The sequence below is a fragment of the Microcaecilia unicolor genome, chromosome 4, assembly GCF_901765095.1.
Source record: "Microcaecilia unicolor chromosome 4, aMicUni1.1, whole genome shotgun sequence".
Lineage (NCBI taxonomy): Eukaryota > Metazoa > Chordata > Amphibia > Gymnophiona > Siphonopidae > Microcaecilia > Microcaecilia unicolor.
Genome location: NC_044034.1, coordinates 92,897,375 through 92,913,089, shown reverse-complemented (window position 1 = coordinate 92,913,089; position 15,715 = coordinate 92,897,375). Strand labels below are relative to the sequence as shown.

The window sequence follows — 15,715 nt, the reverse complement described above, 5'->3', positions numbered from 1 at the left end:
CCACCAACTTCTATTGTCCAGCATGGCTGTGTCAGACATGATTATCCTTTTCTGCCTCCCTTTGACCTCTACCGTCTTTGGCGATCAAAGCCTTGGATATTTGGGGACTTCCTGTGCAGATTTTTCCATTTTATTGGCGAAGGATGTACTTATTCTACCATCCTGCACATAACGGCATTGAGCATTGAAAGATATTTGGCGATCTGCTTCCCCCTGAAAGCTAAAGTGTTCATCACCAAGAGAAGAGTGAAGGCGGTGATCGTTTTCCTCTGGGCTTTCGCCTTGCTCTCTGCTGGCCCTTTTTTTTTCCTGGCTGGGACAGAACCGGAAAACGTCACAGACCCGTCTGAAACCAGCTGGGAATGCAAACCCACCAGATATGCCAAGGAATCTGGGCTCCTCAACATTTTACTTTGGGTGACCACCATTTATTTCTTTATCCCCATGTTCTGCCTGAACATACTTTACAGCTTCATAGGGAGAACCCTGTGGAAGAGCAAGGACAGAATTCGAGAGTCTGATGCTGCAAAGAAAGAGTTCAGAAATCATAAGCATGCAGTTAGGATCTGGGGTAAGTGGCACACTTTTATCGCGGTATGTATTATTGTTTTGTAATATTTCTTCTTTTCAGCTTATCCGAAGTCTTTCAGTATAGGGTGCAGACGTCCAAAGTAGCTGTATGTATGTATGGAAGATGAAGATGGAATTGATGGTATTCTTTGTAAAGCCTAAGCGTTAAAACAATAGCTAGCATTGGCCCGAAAACTGTGTGTGAGAAAATGCCATGTTCTTTGGATTTATGATGTAGCGTAATCATGGATTATTCAAAACCATTTGCACTAGCTAATTTTATTGACAAAACTGCAGATTAAAAGCTAGGTTCAGGGTATGGGTTTCAGAGTTTTTATAAGAACCAATTCTGCTTTTCTGGGAAGTACACATATATTATCTTTCAAAGAAATGGGTTGTTCCACTTGTCAAGGAAATATCTGAATATATTTTAAAGTTAAGAGAATAAACTCCGTGTATACATAAGAGTAATTTTCACTTGTGTTAAAATCAACTGAAAATATGGGTTTCTCTTTTCTTTCTTTCTTTTTTGTGTGTGTGTCTTTTCGTACAGAGTTGGGAAAAAGGGGGGGGGGGTTTAGGGATAGTTGGATAAGGGCGCTTTTTTCAACTGTGTGTTGGCTAGAGAGGGCTGTAAGAGCAAAAGCCCTCTCTACATTATCGATGGTTATTGCGATGGGGGAGGGGGTTGTGTGTATATGTATCTGTTCCACTTTTCCTGTGTTTCGTTTGCTGCTGTTTCTATATTCAATTAATGAAAAAGATTTTCAATAAGATCAACTGAAGATAAAGAGTACCGAACTTCTCAAACGACCCCTTTGGAGACGTACCTTGAGAGAGAAACCTATTACACACAGATGATTGATTGATGGGATAAAAACAAGTTCTGACTGTGCCATAAAGATCAGATATTCATATCCTAAAAGTGATCTTGTTTTTCCTATTGTCATGTTATATTTAAATATTCTTTATGCCTTCCTAGGCAGAATTTTGCATAAAAGGAAGTACAGGATTAGGGTGCCTAGTGCTGCAAATTCGGAAGAACAGAACAAGAAGCGAACCCTTGATATTTGGGGTAAGTGCATCTTTAATGTGCTACCCAGGAGCTGGACTCCCATAGGAGCGTTACATTTTCACAGGGAGCATATAGTCCTCAAATGTATCTTAACCCCTGTGAAATCTGCAAGTTCTAAAAATACAGAATTCAGTCAGCAAATGTTCATGAACGACAATTGTCAGGAATTCTTCAAAACTGCAAAAATAGGTTTCAAATGTATCTCTGTGAGAACTGTAAGATTCTATGGGTCTGAAGAGGAAACGAGGGTGGTGAGAACAACTTTGCTACACTTTTTCTGACAAAAGTTTAGTCAAAGTATCTTTAAAAGGAATACAATAGGTTGGCTGCAGCTTGTGGCAAAATCTATGCTGCTTTTATTTTTAAGAGTACAATCCCTTGGGGGTGAGCTTGGTGGCTCAGTGGTAAAGCCAAACAGAAACCTGGGCTTGATTACTGGGATGACTGCTACTTGGCATGGCAGGGGCTGGGGATCCAACAGAAGCAGCATTTACAGTCCCTGAACAATGGCAACACCTAGTGGCTGGATTTAGAGCTCCTTATTCCAGGGGCTAGGAGCCTGATGCATAGTTCCTGGCTGAGGACTGTTACTGTGATGAATTCGGAGAGGATATAAAATAAGTAAAACGAAATCCCCAGGGACTTGTGGTAGAAGGCTTGTGGCATTGGATTCTAGATGTTTTGGAGGAGTGGCCTAGTGGTTAGGGTGGTGGACTTTGGTCCTGAGGAACTGAGTTCGATTCCCACTTCAGGCACAGGCAGCTCCTTGTGCTCTGGGCAAGTCACTTAACCCTCCATTGCCCCATGTGAGCCACATTGAGCCTGCCATGAGTGGAAAGCACCCGGTACAAATGTAACAAAAAACAAAACCTAGAAGCAGAAGAAAACTTCTGGGCTTCAAAAAGAAAAAAAAAAAACTAAAATAAAATGAATGCCTTAATTTGCCATGGAATCCTCATGTTGGTATTTTCCCCCTGAACTGTGCAGATTTGCTGCAGTATTTGGTGCACAAGTAAATTAATAGTTTTGCAGATGTGGAGGCCCATCTTAGAACACAGAAATCTGAATTGATTCATCCAGCTCAGGACCAACACACAGTTCCAGTAGTATTTTAGAAAGAAAAGGATCTGCCGATATAGAGCCTTTTCTAAAATAAAGCCAGGAATGCATGTATATGTGTATATGCCCATGGGGTGGAAAGCAACCATTTCACATGCAGAAAACATCAATGGAGGAAACAGCAACCTACATGTGTGAGTGCTGGACATGGTATTCAGAACTTGCATGGGTGCATGTTGACACTTGCATGTGCATGTTTTCCATTTTGGGTATCTACACATGTGGATGCTCCTAATTAACTGAAGCGGTTGCAGTCTTTGTTCAATTTGGAGGGAAAATACACAATGGGGGATTAAGGGAATATACCCATCTTAATCCCTCCTGCAAAGGACTGCCTGAAATGAGCACTTTTAGAAAACCTGTACATGCCAGGGAGAAACTCTACATATGTTGATATTGTTGGGATGTACATGTGCATTCCTTTCCTGAAATGTGAAACACATATGTCGATTTTGGTTTATCCAAGACCCACCTAAACCACACCCTCTCGCAATCTACACACAGAGAAGATTTACATGTGTAAATACTGGCTCTCTAAAATCAGGTTTGCGGTTTGCAATATACATGTGTAATCGGAAATAGAACTTCTAAAGTGAGGGCATTAGAAATGCAGTCAATCCAGCTGACGTTCATAGATGGTTGCAACACTGGACTTGATATTGGCATTGGATTCTTTTGCTCCAGCTCCAATCTAATATAATCAACAAAACACATTGTTTGCTCAATAACCTAAGCCCTGGAGAATACAATGCCACCCGCAACCTCAAAGACGCTGACAATAGAAGTCTTTGTGGTTGTCATAAAGGGATTGGTATATTCACAGGATGCAGACAGGCAACTCTTCTACAAGCCCCTGTCCTCAGACCCCCCTAGAAAATATCAAAAGGAATTACACAATCTCCTGAAGTGATTGTTTCCTGAACCTCACTGGTAAATCATCCTGTGCCACCCCTAAGAGCTTCAACTAGGTACCTTCTATCTACTACCCAAAATGCATAAATTGGGGAACACTGGGCATCCCACTATTGAGCTACATGGAATCCATCCTTAAACCAATACCACCAGCATCCTAAGATATTTACAAGACACTGTGGAATCCCTGAGGAAACTATAGATAATTGATCAGCTCCCAGAGGATACCATCCCATCAACTATGGAGGTTGAAGTATTATCTATTCTGAGTGGCCATGCAGCGAGGAGGAGAACTTACCGCCAACCACTGAGGTGGCGGTAAGGGCTCCCGCAGTAACCCAGTGGTAACCAGACAGCACGTGGCAATGCCCAGTTACCATCTGGTTATTGCCGTACTAGAAAAAATGTTTAAAATTCTGGAGCGTCCAGAAATGACTCTGCAGCTCAACCCGGAACTACTGCCGGTGACTGCGTTGGGCCGGCAGTAGTTTAGATAGCCAGCAGTAAGCCCGTGTTGGGTTTACCACCACGTTGTAAAAGACCCCCCTCAATGAAATTCTTTCCTGAATGAATATCTTTAAACAAATGAAAATCAGATGATCTCTGGAGCAGGGGCGTAGCCACGGGCAGGCCTGGACGGGCCCAGGCCCAGCCACTTTCCCTCCAGGCCCGCCCATCCAACATCCTGCTTCTGTCACTGCCTTTTCTCCCGCGGCTCTGCCGGGTCCAGGAAGCAGCATTCAGCAGCGTTGCCTGCCTTTTAAAATAATTAGTCTCCCCAGTCTCCGCTGCATTTACTTCTTCACCCATCGCAAAGCGCTGCCGTTCGCACAGGCAGCTCTGCTCCCCTTCGCCGCGTCCATCTGGCCCTAACGTATCCACTACAGGAAGTGGATCAGAGAGGACCGGATGGACGCAGCAAAGGGGAGCAGAGCAAGCCTGTGCGAATGGCAGCGCTTTGCAACGGGCGAAGAATAAATGCAGCAGAGCCTGGGGAGACAAATTATTTTAAAAGGCAGGCAGGCACCCAGGCAATGCTGCTGAACGATGCTTCCCACCACGCTGGTGACTGGCGCAGGGATGAGACTTTTCATGCCTTGGGGGCCTCCAGAAGATTCTTCAGCTGGCAGAGCCCGGAGATCCCCGCCAGCCCAGGTATTTATCTTTACGAGAGGGGGATGGACAGAGAGGAAATATGTGGGTCATGCCACCCAGTCCACCCCCAGGCCCACCCAAAAATTGAGGTCTGGCTACGCTACTGCTCTGCAGTCTGGTGTTGTGACATTTAGCAATGGGGGCACCATTTTAAATATCCTTTCTGGTTTCACAGGGAGAACTTTATGGAAGAACAAGGGCTCATATGCTGCCACCAGGGAGAAGAGCCACAAGCAAACAGTAAAGATTTTGGGTAAGTGAAAACATTTTGAAAAGTTTATTTTCACTGCATACTGTCCATATTCATCAGCATCATCGAATCGGTTACTTGTTCAAGGGCATTTACAGCTTGTTTGTTTTTATATGCTTATGGTGTAAAATCAACATCTGCCTGAAGTTTCTGAAATAAAGCCCGGTACGTAGCAGAATACATGATCTTTGAGAATAAGATACGATAGGTGACAACAAAGGACAGGGAGAACGGCAGATGGGGAGTCCAGAAATTTAAAGTTGTTAGGATAAAGGAATGCAGTATGGGCCAGGGAAGGATTAAGAGAAGTTGAAAATGTGAAGTAGGGAATAGGTAACGAGGAAGGAAAAGGGGATATGGGGGATTCAGTATTTAGGATGCTAGAGCAGTTTTGCTATGTCAACTGTTTAAAATAACTCTTATATATTTTCTACATATCCAAACCAGGTAGTTCTGTCTCCATTTCTAGACAGCCACTCCAAAGAGACAGAGTTTTAGTATTTCCTGAAGAATTTGTAGATTACGGTGCTATAGCAGTGGTCAGTGATCAAGTATTCCATAGGGGTAGGCTTTGGTCTGATCCTGAGGGAACGTTTTTAGCATCTGTGAGGCACATGTCTTTGAGTGTTGGCACAATCAGTGAACCTAAGAGCATGGAAGCATATAAGAGCTGAGGTAACAACTGAGGCAAAGTGGTACACATCCTTTAAGGACCTTAAAGGCTAGTACCTGGAGTCTGAACTTGGTTAACTGAACTACTGTTTTTCAAGTTGGTCCTGGAGTATTTCCCAGCCAGTCTGATTTTCATGATACCTTCAATTAATATGCATGAGGTAAATATGCATACAAATCTATCTCATACATATTCATTATGGATGACCTGAAAACCAGACTGGCTGGAGGATACTCCAGCAAGGCTTGAGAACAGTAGCGTAGCCAGGTTGAGGGTGTGGGGGGGAGCGGAGAGTGGACTGCTGACGGCGCTGGTGCATATTTTAAATGTGACAGATCAAGTGACAAATAGGCACTGGCACTGTCAGAAGTCCGTTTGTTGGGGAGCGGCTGCTCCCCTGGTGACCCACCTAGCTTTGCCTCTGCTTGAGAAACTATGCACTGAAGTATTTGGAACCTGTGCATATAGGATAGAGGTGATTTTTGTTTAATTTCTTTGCTTTTAGTAGCATTGTGAGGAAGAGGGCAGGGTGCTAGAGAAAATGAGTAGCATAAGGAGATGGAAATTAACAGGAGAGGGAAGCAAAAGGAAGGGAAGGGGGTAGAAGGGGAAGGAGAGATAAATGGGTGCATCAGTGAAGTAAGGGGGGAATCGGAGAGAACATAGATTAGAAAGCAAAAGAGAGAAAAAGGAGTAAATAGAAGAAAGGAGGAGGGAAAGTTGAGGGGAAGGAGCAATAGGGGGGTAGAGAAGAAAAGACCATGGAGTGCAGAGAAGAGTGAAAGAGGAAAAGTATATGGCCCCATGCCCCACTACACAATTACTTATGGTATCCCAACCCCAGACACATCACATTCAACTCCTCTCTTTAACACACTCCCATATACACCCTCTACTTATATATACAGATACACCAGTAGCGCAGGAAGGGGGGGCGGGAGGGGCCGTCCGGCCCGAGTGCACGCGCTCGAGGGGTGCCGGCCCCGCTGGTTCCCTGCTCCCTCTGCCTCGGAACAGGTTACTTCCTGTTCCGGAGCAGATGAGAGCAGGAACCAGCGGGGCCGACGCAGCTCCGAGTGATGTGCAATCGGGGCGGATCGGCCCTCCCGCAGGTAAGAATGCGCTCCGGGGGGGGGGGGGTTGCGCTCCGGAGGGGTACAACCGCAGAGGGGGGGGTCGCGCCGTGCTGCACCCGGGGGGGGGGGGGGTGCACAGCGGCGACCCGCCCGGGGGTTGCCATTAGCCCTTGCTACAGCACTGAGATACCCACACACTCCACATGCAACATCCACCTACACAACCCCCCTGCAGCTGGTTCGGGTAGATGTGCTCAAGTCTGCCAATGGAGGAAGCACAAGTGAGCTATGGGGGCAATTCTATAAAGTGGTGCCTGTTCCCTCTAAGCTAAGTGGGAGTCCTCCGCATACATCCATGCCAGTGGGGAGTGCTGTTTTACTATCATATTCTCAATATTGAGGGAAAGACAAGCTCTGCAGGAATCCAGGGAACCTGCCTGTCTTTGGAGATTAAAAACACAATATTGAAGCACTGCCCCCTACTGGTAGCGATGCAGTTGGAGGACTACCAACTTAGAGGGAACAGTGGTAGGCACCTTTGTGCACTAAGTTCTATAAGGTAGTGCCTTAGTGCATAACTGCAAGAGGGATAAACACATAGGTGGTGCATAAGTAGAACACAGATATATGTGCCAGGTATGTGCATAGTTTATAGAATACTATAAACTATACTTGGTGCACCTAAGCAAGCCAACTTACACCTGCTATTGACATGGCATTAGAGGGTTGCAGCAGCACATGGGCATACAAATGCATTCTTATACTGCTATTGTATATAATGGAATCTCGGTGCCAAGATGGCATTATAGAATTGGACTAGGCACAGGGCATTGGGGCACATAAACTGAGGTGCCAATTTATAGAATTTCTGAAATAGTGCTCCACTGTAAACATGTCACTTTTTAACATGATCTTCCTGTTGCTGGGATTCTGTACCCTGGAACTCTTTTACCCTTCCTCATATTGGTTCGATCTTTCTTTCATGTATTTCTCCTGCCACTCACTGCTGTTATAATTATCATCATAAAACTCAATTTAAAATAGTAACTTTGTAGATTAGTGGAAATAAAAATCTCTCAACTGCTTTCCAAAACGGTCACAGCCTCACAGAACTGCATGAGGAGGAGACACAGACGGAGGTAGAGCATTCACTGTCAAATATTCTTACTAATTCTTTTAACCCCTGGTTTTACCTGCATAGTGAAAATGGAAAGAATAGGACCAGCTGGTGTGTACATCAAAAGCTAAAAAAAAAAAAAAAAAGTCCATTTAATGTGCCTGAAACAACCAGATATGGCAATACAATTGTTCTGTCTTAAACAAATACTTATTCAATGCAGACATCTGTTAAAAGAATGTATTTTTGTGCCTTGAAATTAGTCATTAACAGATTACCACAGCATACATGATAATTATTATATAACTCACCATGCAGCTCTTTAAAACTTTCTCAGTAACAGTTCTGTTATACCATTTACATTTGTTTCTTAAACAAGTATATATGACCAAAGTGCAGTTAACTGAATGTCTAATGTAACATTTCAGTGTTCCATTGCTAACTTTGCTAAGTAATGTGTATTTTCCTCTGACTGGACTGTTATTGGTACTGTATCAGCCCACATGCTAGTGTAACTGTAAAACTTTAGAAAATTTCAAGGAATGTTTTGAAAAGGGAGGAAACAACCAACCAAGCCACAATATAATATAATGAATAAGAAATCTGTCATATAGTTGTGAAGTCTAGTTGTAGCAAATGCTTTAATATGACTGATGTGAATCTCAAAATAACAGATCATAGGTCCATCATAAAGTCCAGCTCCGATATATATATATAATTTTTTTTTTTTTTAGAAAAATGTGTGATTTTGTCCCATATAAAACAGAAATAAAATACATAGGGCCCTTTTACTAATGTGTAGTACGTTTTTGCACTTAACATACATTAACTGCAAACTTTAAGGTGCTTTAACTGCAAAGCCTGTGTGGTAATTGCAGGGGCACGGCCAGCATATGCCCTGAAAATAATGTGCAGTCTCACATTTCATGCCTCAGCAGATAGCTCTTTTGAGCAGGGACTGTCTCTTTGTATCAGGTGTTTAGCGCTGCGTGCGTCTGGTAGCGCTATACAAATGCTAATAATAATAATAATGCAACTGCATCTGTGCTAACTGCACAGGCATGGAACATGGGCCATAGTGCTGCCAAAATGAAAAAAAAAGAAACCTGCTGCAATAGTTCCACACCTTCCTAACCCTTCCTTGACACTTTTGCCCCCCCCCCCCCCACCACCATCAGAACTTCAGTACCATCCCTGGACACTACCCACCCCATACTAGTCCTCCTTAAGCACAACCCCCCCCCCCCACATACACACACCACAAATGGCATAGTCTGACTCTTCCTTTCCCCCCTCCATAACACCTGGGGGTTCTTTGTTAGTCTAGCAGCCAGTGGCTAAGCCAGAAGGCAATTTTTGGGTAGGCCAACAGATTGAATGGGTGGCACTAGAGAAACACCTGCCACCTGATGCACCCATGCCCTACCCCTGCCCCTACCGAACACCTACCCCACTCCCAATAACTTCAGTGCTGGCTTCAGTGGCTGCAGGCCACGTTGAGGGCTAGGAAAAAGTACAAGAGGGTGCACTCTTCATCTTCCATTTAAGCCACAGTCCTCCAACACACATATGCTTCCCCCAAATATTCTGCATCCACAGAGCAGGGCTAGGCCATTTCCCTATAAAACTCACCTTACAAAAACATTTGTTTCTAGTGTTAGCTTAATAACAGGCATATTGTATAGTACAAAAATCTAACAAACAAACAGTCACTCAGAACCTAGAGCAAATCTATCATGCCAACACTAACATCCAAAACAAGGATCCTACCTATGATATTTTAGGGACCTAAATATTTCAGTAGGGCTCTAAAATATCAATACACCTATCGAGAAAACTGAACAAGCCAATTACTACAGAATACTACATAGAAAATTCATGCTAACAATATTTTGGTGTAAAAACAAAAAGGTGGGAGGTTGATCACGGATACCAAAGACTGAAAAGATGAATCCTGAAGTAAAAGCGTTTATTGATTAAAAGACTCGACACAAACGTTGTGTTTAAAGACCATTATCCAACCCTTTACAATAAAAGATTGGACATTATTATTGTGTATGCAACAAGAAACGGTATAGAAAATAAATAAACAATAAACGATTACACGTACACAGATCATTCTGTATTTCAGGAAATTGGATGTTTTCTGTTTATACAGACTCCTCATGCAGGCCTAGCGGCAGAAACACAACATTTGTGTCAAGTCAAAAATAAACTTCACTGGCAAAGAACAACTTTTTTTAAATAAAGGGTCCTTTTAAAGACCATTATCCAACCCTCTACAATAAGGGATTGGACATTATTACACGTACACAGATCATTCTGTATTTCAGGACATTGGATGTTTCAGTTTATACAGACTCCTCATGCAGGCCTAGCAGCCGAAACACAACATTTGTGTCGAGTTTTTTAATCAATAAACGTTTTTACTTCAGGATTAATCTTTTCAGTCTTTGGTATCTGTGATCAACCTCCCACCTTTTCTTTTTACACTTTCGTGTTTTCTCGTGGGACGTTTCAGTTCTCCGCTTAGGCGGATTCTCCTGAACAATATTTTGGTTATACACACAGAACACAAATGGCAAATACAGAATAAGTGTCCACAAACCATAAACAAATTAAATCAAAATCCCAAGAGGCCAGACCTTGCATGTAGTGCATCCCCAGGGAAATAGAAAAAGATGCATTTTCTCCTACACTGTGCAAAATATGATAGCACATGCCACAGATGGTGTTAGGGGTTACAACTAGGGCAACTGCCCTTGGCCCCCCCTGGCCAGAGGGAACCACAGGCCAGCTGGAAGCTGAAGAAGGTGCAGCCTAGTAGTAAGCTTTGGGATCCCCTTCCAAATTTCTGCCCCTGGCCCTGGCCATATCTAACACCAGCTCTGGCAGGATGTACATTTCAAATCTGACATATTCTAATCACAAAATGGAAAAATACAATTATTTTTTCTACCTTTTGTTGTCTGGTCATTTTATTTTTCAAATCATGTTAGCCCCAGGCTCTGGTTTCTGCTTCCCTCCATCTTCTCTTAACTCACTCACCAAGGTCTCCTGTCCGTTTGACATTGAGGGGCATAATCAAACGGGGACGACCATCTCTAAGGGCGCCCATCTCTAAGGACGTCCCGGTGAAGGGGCGGGGAAACCACTATTATCGAAACAAGATGGATGTTCATCTTTTGTTTCGATAATACGGTCGGGGACTCCCAAATCTCAACATTTAGGTCGACCTTAGAGATGGTTGACCTAAATGTTGAGATGGTCGAACTTAGAAACGGTTGTCCCTGGTTTTCGGCGATATTGGAAACCAAGGATGCTCATCTCAAAAATGACCAAATCCAAAGCCATTTGGTTGTGGGAGGAGCCAGAATTCATAGTGCACTGGTCCCCCTCACATGCCAGGACACCAATCGGGTACCTAGGGGGCACTGCAGTGGAGTTCAGAAATTGATCCAGGTGCATAGCTCCCTTACCTTCGGTGCTGAGCCCCCCAACCCCCCCTCCAAACCCACTCCCCACAACTGTACACCACTACCATAGCCCTAAGGGGTGAAGGGGGCACCTAGATGTGGGTTTTGGGTGGGTTTTGAAGGGCTCACATTTACCACCACAAGTGTAACAGGTAGGGGGGATGGGCCTGGGTCTGCCTGCCTGAAATGCACTGCACCCACTAAAACTGCTCCAGGGACCTGCATACTGCTGTCATGGAGCTGAATATGACATTTGAGGCTGGCACAGAGGGCTGGAAAAAATTTTTTTTTAGGGTGGGAGGGGGTTGGTGACCACTGGAGGAGTAAGGGGAGGTCATCCCCGATTCCCTCCAGTGGTCACCTGGTCAGTTCGGGCACCTTTTTGAAGCTTGGTCGTGAAAAAAATGGCCCAAGTAAAGTCAACCAAATGCTCGTCAGGGACGTCCTTCTGTTTTTCCATTATCGGCCTAGGATGCCCATCTCTTAAGCATACCCCAGTACCGCCTTCGCTACGCTTCCAAACGCCCCCGTGAACCTTGGTCATCCCCGCGATGGACTGCAGTTGAGGACACCCAAAATCGGCTTTCGATTATGCCGATTTGGGCGACCCTGAGAGAAGGACGCCCATCTCCCGATTTGTGTCGGAAGATGGGCGCCCTTCTCTTTCGAAAATGCCCCTGATTGTCTCCATGTCCACTATCCATCTTCTTCCATCTCTGTGCCTCTATCTTCCTCCAATGTTCGGTATCTCCCTTTCTCTGTGTACTTATATTTTCCTGTTCAGCTTCTCCCCTCTCTTCCTTCCCCATGCCGACATATCTCTCTCCTCTCCAGTGGTTGGTAAAATTTGTGGCATGGCTCAGCTCCCTAGATCAGAAGAGTTACTGTAATGGTTAATCATATCTTTTCTGGACATACTTATTTACAAAGAAGATATGAATATTTGAACTATATTATTATATAAAACTATGGAACAAAATAATTAAGATTTCAGAGTTCTCATCCATGTTGACTCAGATTAGGACTTACACTCAGCCTATTTCTATGGCTCATAAGATTCAAGCACAGAAATTAGTATGCCTGTTTTTACATAAGGAGCCATCCCATCTTATTGCTAAAAGCTGCGTATTACTTTTTCTGTTGGAATACCATGCTTAGGCCACAAAATATCTTGTTTTTGTATTGCGGTTTACTAATAGGTCAGCAGGCTATTCCTTCAGCAAGCTACAATCATGGCATTAAATGGAATTTCTTCTCAACTTTCTCTTACTACTCACCAAAAGGTCATAAAAGAAAGGAACGTACTACAACTAGACTTCCCAAGTACACAACAGTTAGATATCCTTTGGTTGAGTGTTACTGTGCCAGCATTCAGATTAAAAAGTGGACAATTATTCTTACTGCAGTTTCAGGCTCTGAATGGGATTGAAGTTTTACCTGTTCTCTTGTTTTACAGCTGTGGTAGTTGTAGCGTTTGTAATCTGCTGGTTGCCCTTCCATATCGGCAGGATTATATTCATAAACACATCAGATCTACAGATGCTCTACTTTTCTCAATACTTTAATATAGTCGCAATGCTGCTTTTCTACCTAAGTGCATCCATCAACCCGATCCTCTACAACCTTATTTCAAAGAAATACAGATCTGCAGCATACAAGCTCCTGAGACCGGACCCACCAGGGGAAAGAGCTTACTCTGTTACCAGAGATGACACTGGAGGATACACGGACACCGGTACCAGCATACAGAATGACTATGCGACTAATATTTAAGATTATATTGTGTATGTCTGTGAGGCATATTTGAAGATATCTTACTATAAGGGCAGTTCAGTTTAGCAGTGACATCATTAACGATCAGCTGTTATTTATTGTAATGTCTACGTATTGTAACTTCAAGTGTATTTCTGTCTAGTCCCTTCATTCTTTGATCCATAAGTAAATTAGACAAGAAATTGTGGTAATATGACAAACCTACCCAGTTTTGGAAAAAAAATTACAAAATATGAGGACACTAAGGGAATCATTTTCAAAACACTTAGACTTACAAAGTTCCATAGGTTACTATGGGGCTCATTTTCAAAAGAGAAAAACGTCCAAAAAGTGTCATAAACATCCAAATCGATATTTTTGAAACCTGTTTTGCAGATGTCTCTCTATGCACTTCATCTGCAGTGTGTACAAATCACAAAGGGGGTATGTCAGGGACATTTCAAAGGTGGTATTAGGGCGTGCCTAACACTTGAACGTTTTACAGCCATAATGGAACAAAACCAAAACATCTGGGGTGAAAACATCAACATTTCAGTCTAGGCCTGTTTTTCTAACAAATAAGACACAAAAAGGTGTCCTAAAAGACCAGATGACCACTGGAGGGATACCAGGATTGACTCCCCCTAACTCTCCCATCCCCCCAAAATGTGAATAAAAATAGTACTCAGCTAGCCTCTATGACAGCCTCAGATGTTATAGCCAGGTCCATGGAGTATTGTAGTGGTGGGTGCAGTACACTGTAGACAGGTGGACCCGGGCTCATATCTCCTCCTACCTACTACACTTGTGGTGGAAATTGTGACCCCTCCAAAACTCACCAGAACCCCACTGTAACCACATATAGGTGCCCCCTTCACCCATAAGGGCTATTGTAGTGGTATACAGTTGGGGGTAGTGGGTTTTGGAAGGCTTAGCAAACAAGATAAGAGAGCAACAGTGAAGTGTGTACCTGGGAGCATTTATATCATGTCCATAGCAGTGCCCTCTATCTCTCCTGGGTTGTCTGGTTGACCAGTCTGCTAATAATGCTGGCCCCTCCTACATCCCAATGGCTTGATTTTATGTGTTTTAACTTGTGGGGGGGGAGGGGGTCTAAAATGGCCTAAAAGATAAACGCACAAAGCACAAAACCTTCTTCGAAACGGTATTTTAAAAAAATAGAGGTTTTTCTTTTATCGAAAATGGGTATATTTACTATTTGGTACATTTAGCATAAATGTCCAAAGTCCGATTTAGAAGCACTATCAAAAATGCCCCTCCACATAACTTTTTTTTAAAGTCTATGTGCTTTGAAAATATGCCTCTATATCTAAGGCATTAACATGAAAAACAAAAGCTATTGTCTTGATTTGTAATATATACCACAGGATAACTATTAGCAAAAGAAAATGTTATATGCCTTTCTCAAAAGGATGCCCTACCCCTAATATTTTCTGCCTGGAAGAATTCTGTTACCCCTTGAAAATGGTGTTTTTGTTCTAGAGATACAAGGTGATGATCCAGGAATTAAATATATAATATGATATATATTTTTTTAAAGGTCTATTTTATCACCATTTTATCCCTCAGCATTCTCTTGCATTTTCCCTTGCCACTTCCCAGGTAGCATTGCTCCTTTGCCAGCAGGGGCTGCCACGATAGCAGTAGCAACTGTCTCTTCTCTATTCCCAGGTCTGAGCATGTCACCCTCCACAGTGCACTCTGGCCCAAACGGCTCCATGGATAAGGAATAGTAAACCTGGATCCTACCATACCAGCCATGCCATAATAGTACTGTTAGCTATCTATGCATACTGCTACACTGTGCCATCTTTTGTGATATATATGAGAAGGACAGGGGGTACAATAAAGAAGGTACATCTTTAGGATATAGATGCTATACCTAAATGTACCTTATTGTCTTATTGACTTTCTTTCATGTCTATGTTTATATACATTTATTTATATATAATGAACTGTCCAAACAATAACACTGTGCCATGCTGAAGCTCCAAGTTCGATTCCTGACTAGGCTTCTTTTCCATGATCCAACCAGTGGCAAAGTGTTAAGAACAATGTGCACAGATCCCTAGGATGGAACAGCACAGGCTATTCTCGTAACAACACTTACTAGTTGGTTTTAAGAATGCATCAGTTAGGCAGGGCTGCCGAGAGGGGGAGGGGGGACAAAATTCCCTGGGCCCGGCGCCACTGCCGCAGTCCGGCCCGCCCGCCCTCCGTCGCTCCCTGTCATTGAACTTAAGCGCCTTACCTTCGAAAGCGCAGCAAGCAGCAGCAGACCACTCCTTCCTTCCGTGTCCCGCCCTCACCTGACATAACTTCCGCGAGGGCGGGACATGGAAGGAAGGAGTGGTCTGCCGCTGCTTGTTGCTGCGCTTTCAAAGGTGAGGCGCTTAAGCTCAGTGCAGAGGGCCCGGGGGTGGAGGGAGGGCTCGGTGGCAGGTGGACCCCGGCGACCTCGGGTGGGGGAGGGGGCCCCGGGGGCGGCCTTGTCCCGGGCCTGGCCCAGTCTCTCGGCG

General features: G+C 43.8%; 1 protein-coding gene across 1 annotated transcript; it reads left to right on the top strand.

The window, feature by feature from the left end:
- Positions 1-13: 13 nt before the first annotated feature.
- On the top strand, positions 14-13,203 carry LOC115467905 (motilin receptor-like). The gene is given in 4 exon segments (XM_030199417.1): positions 14-59; positions 62-525; positions 5,030-5,084; positions 12,880-13,203. Coding segments are annotated over 4 exon segments (873 nt in total). The 5' UTR covers positions 14-22; the 3' UTR covers positions 13,197-13,203.
- Positions 13,204-15,715: the final 2,512 nt, after the last annotated feature.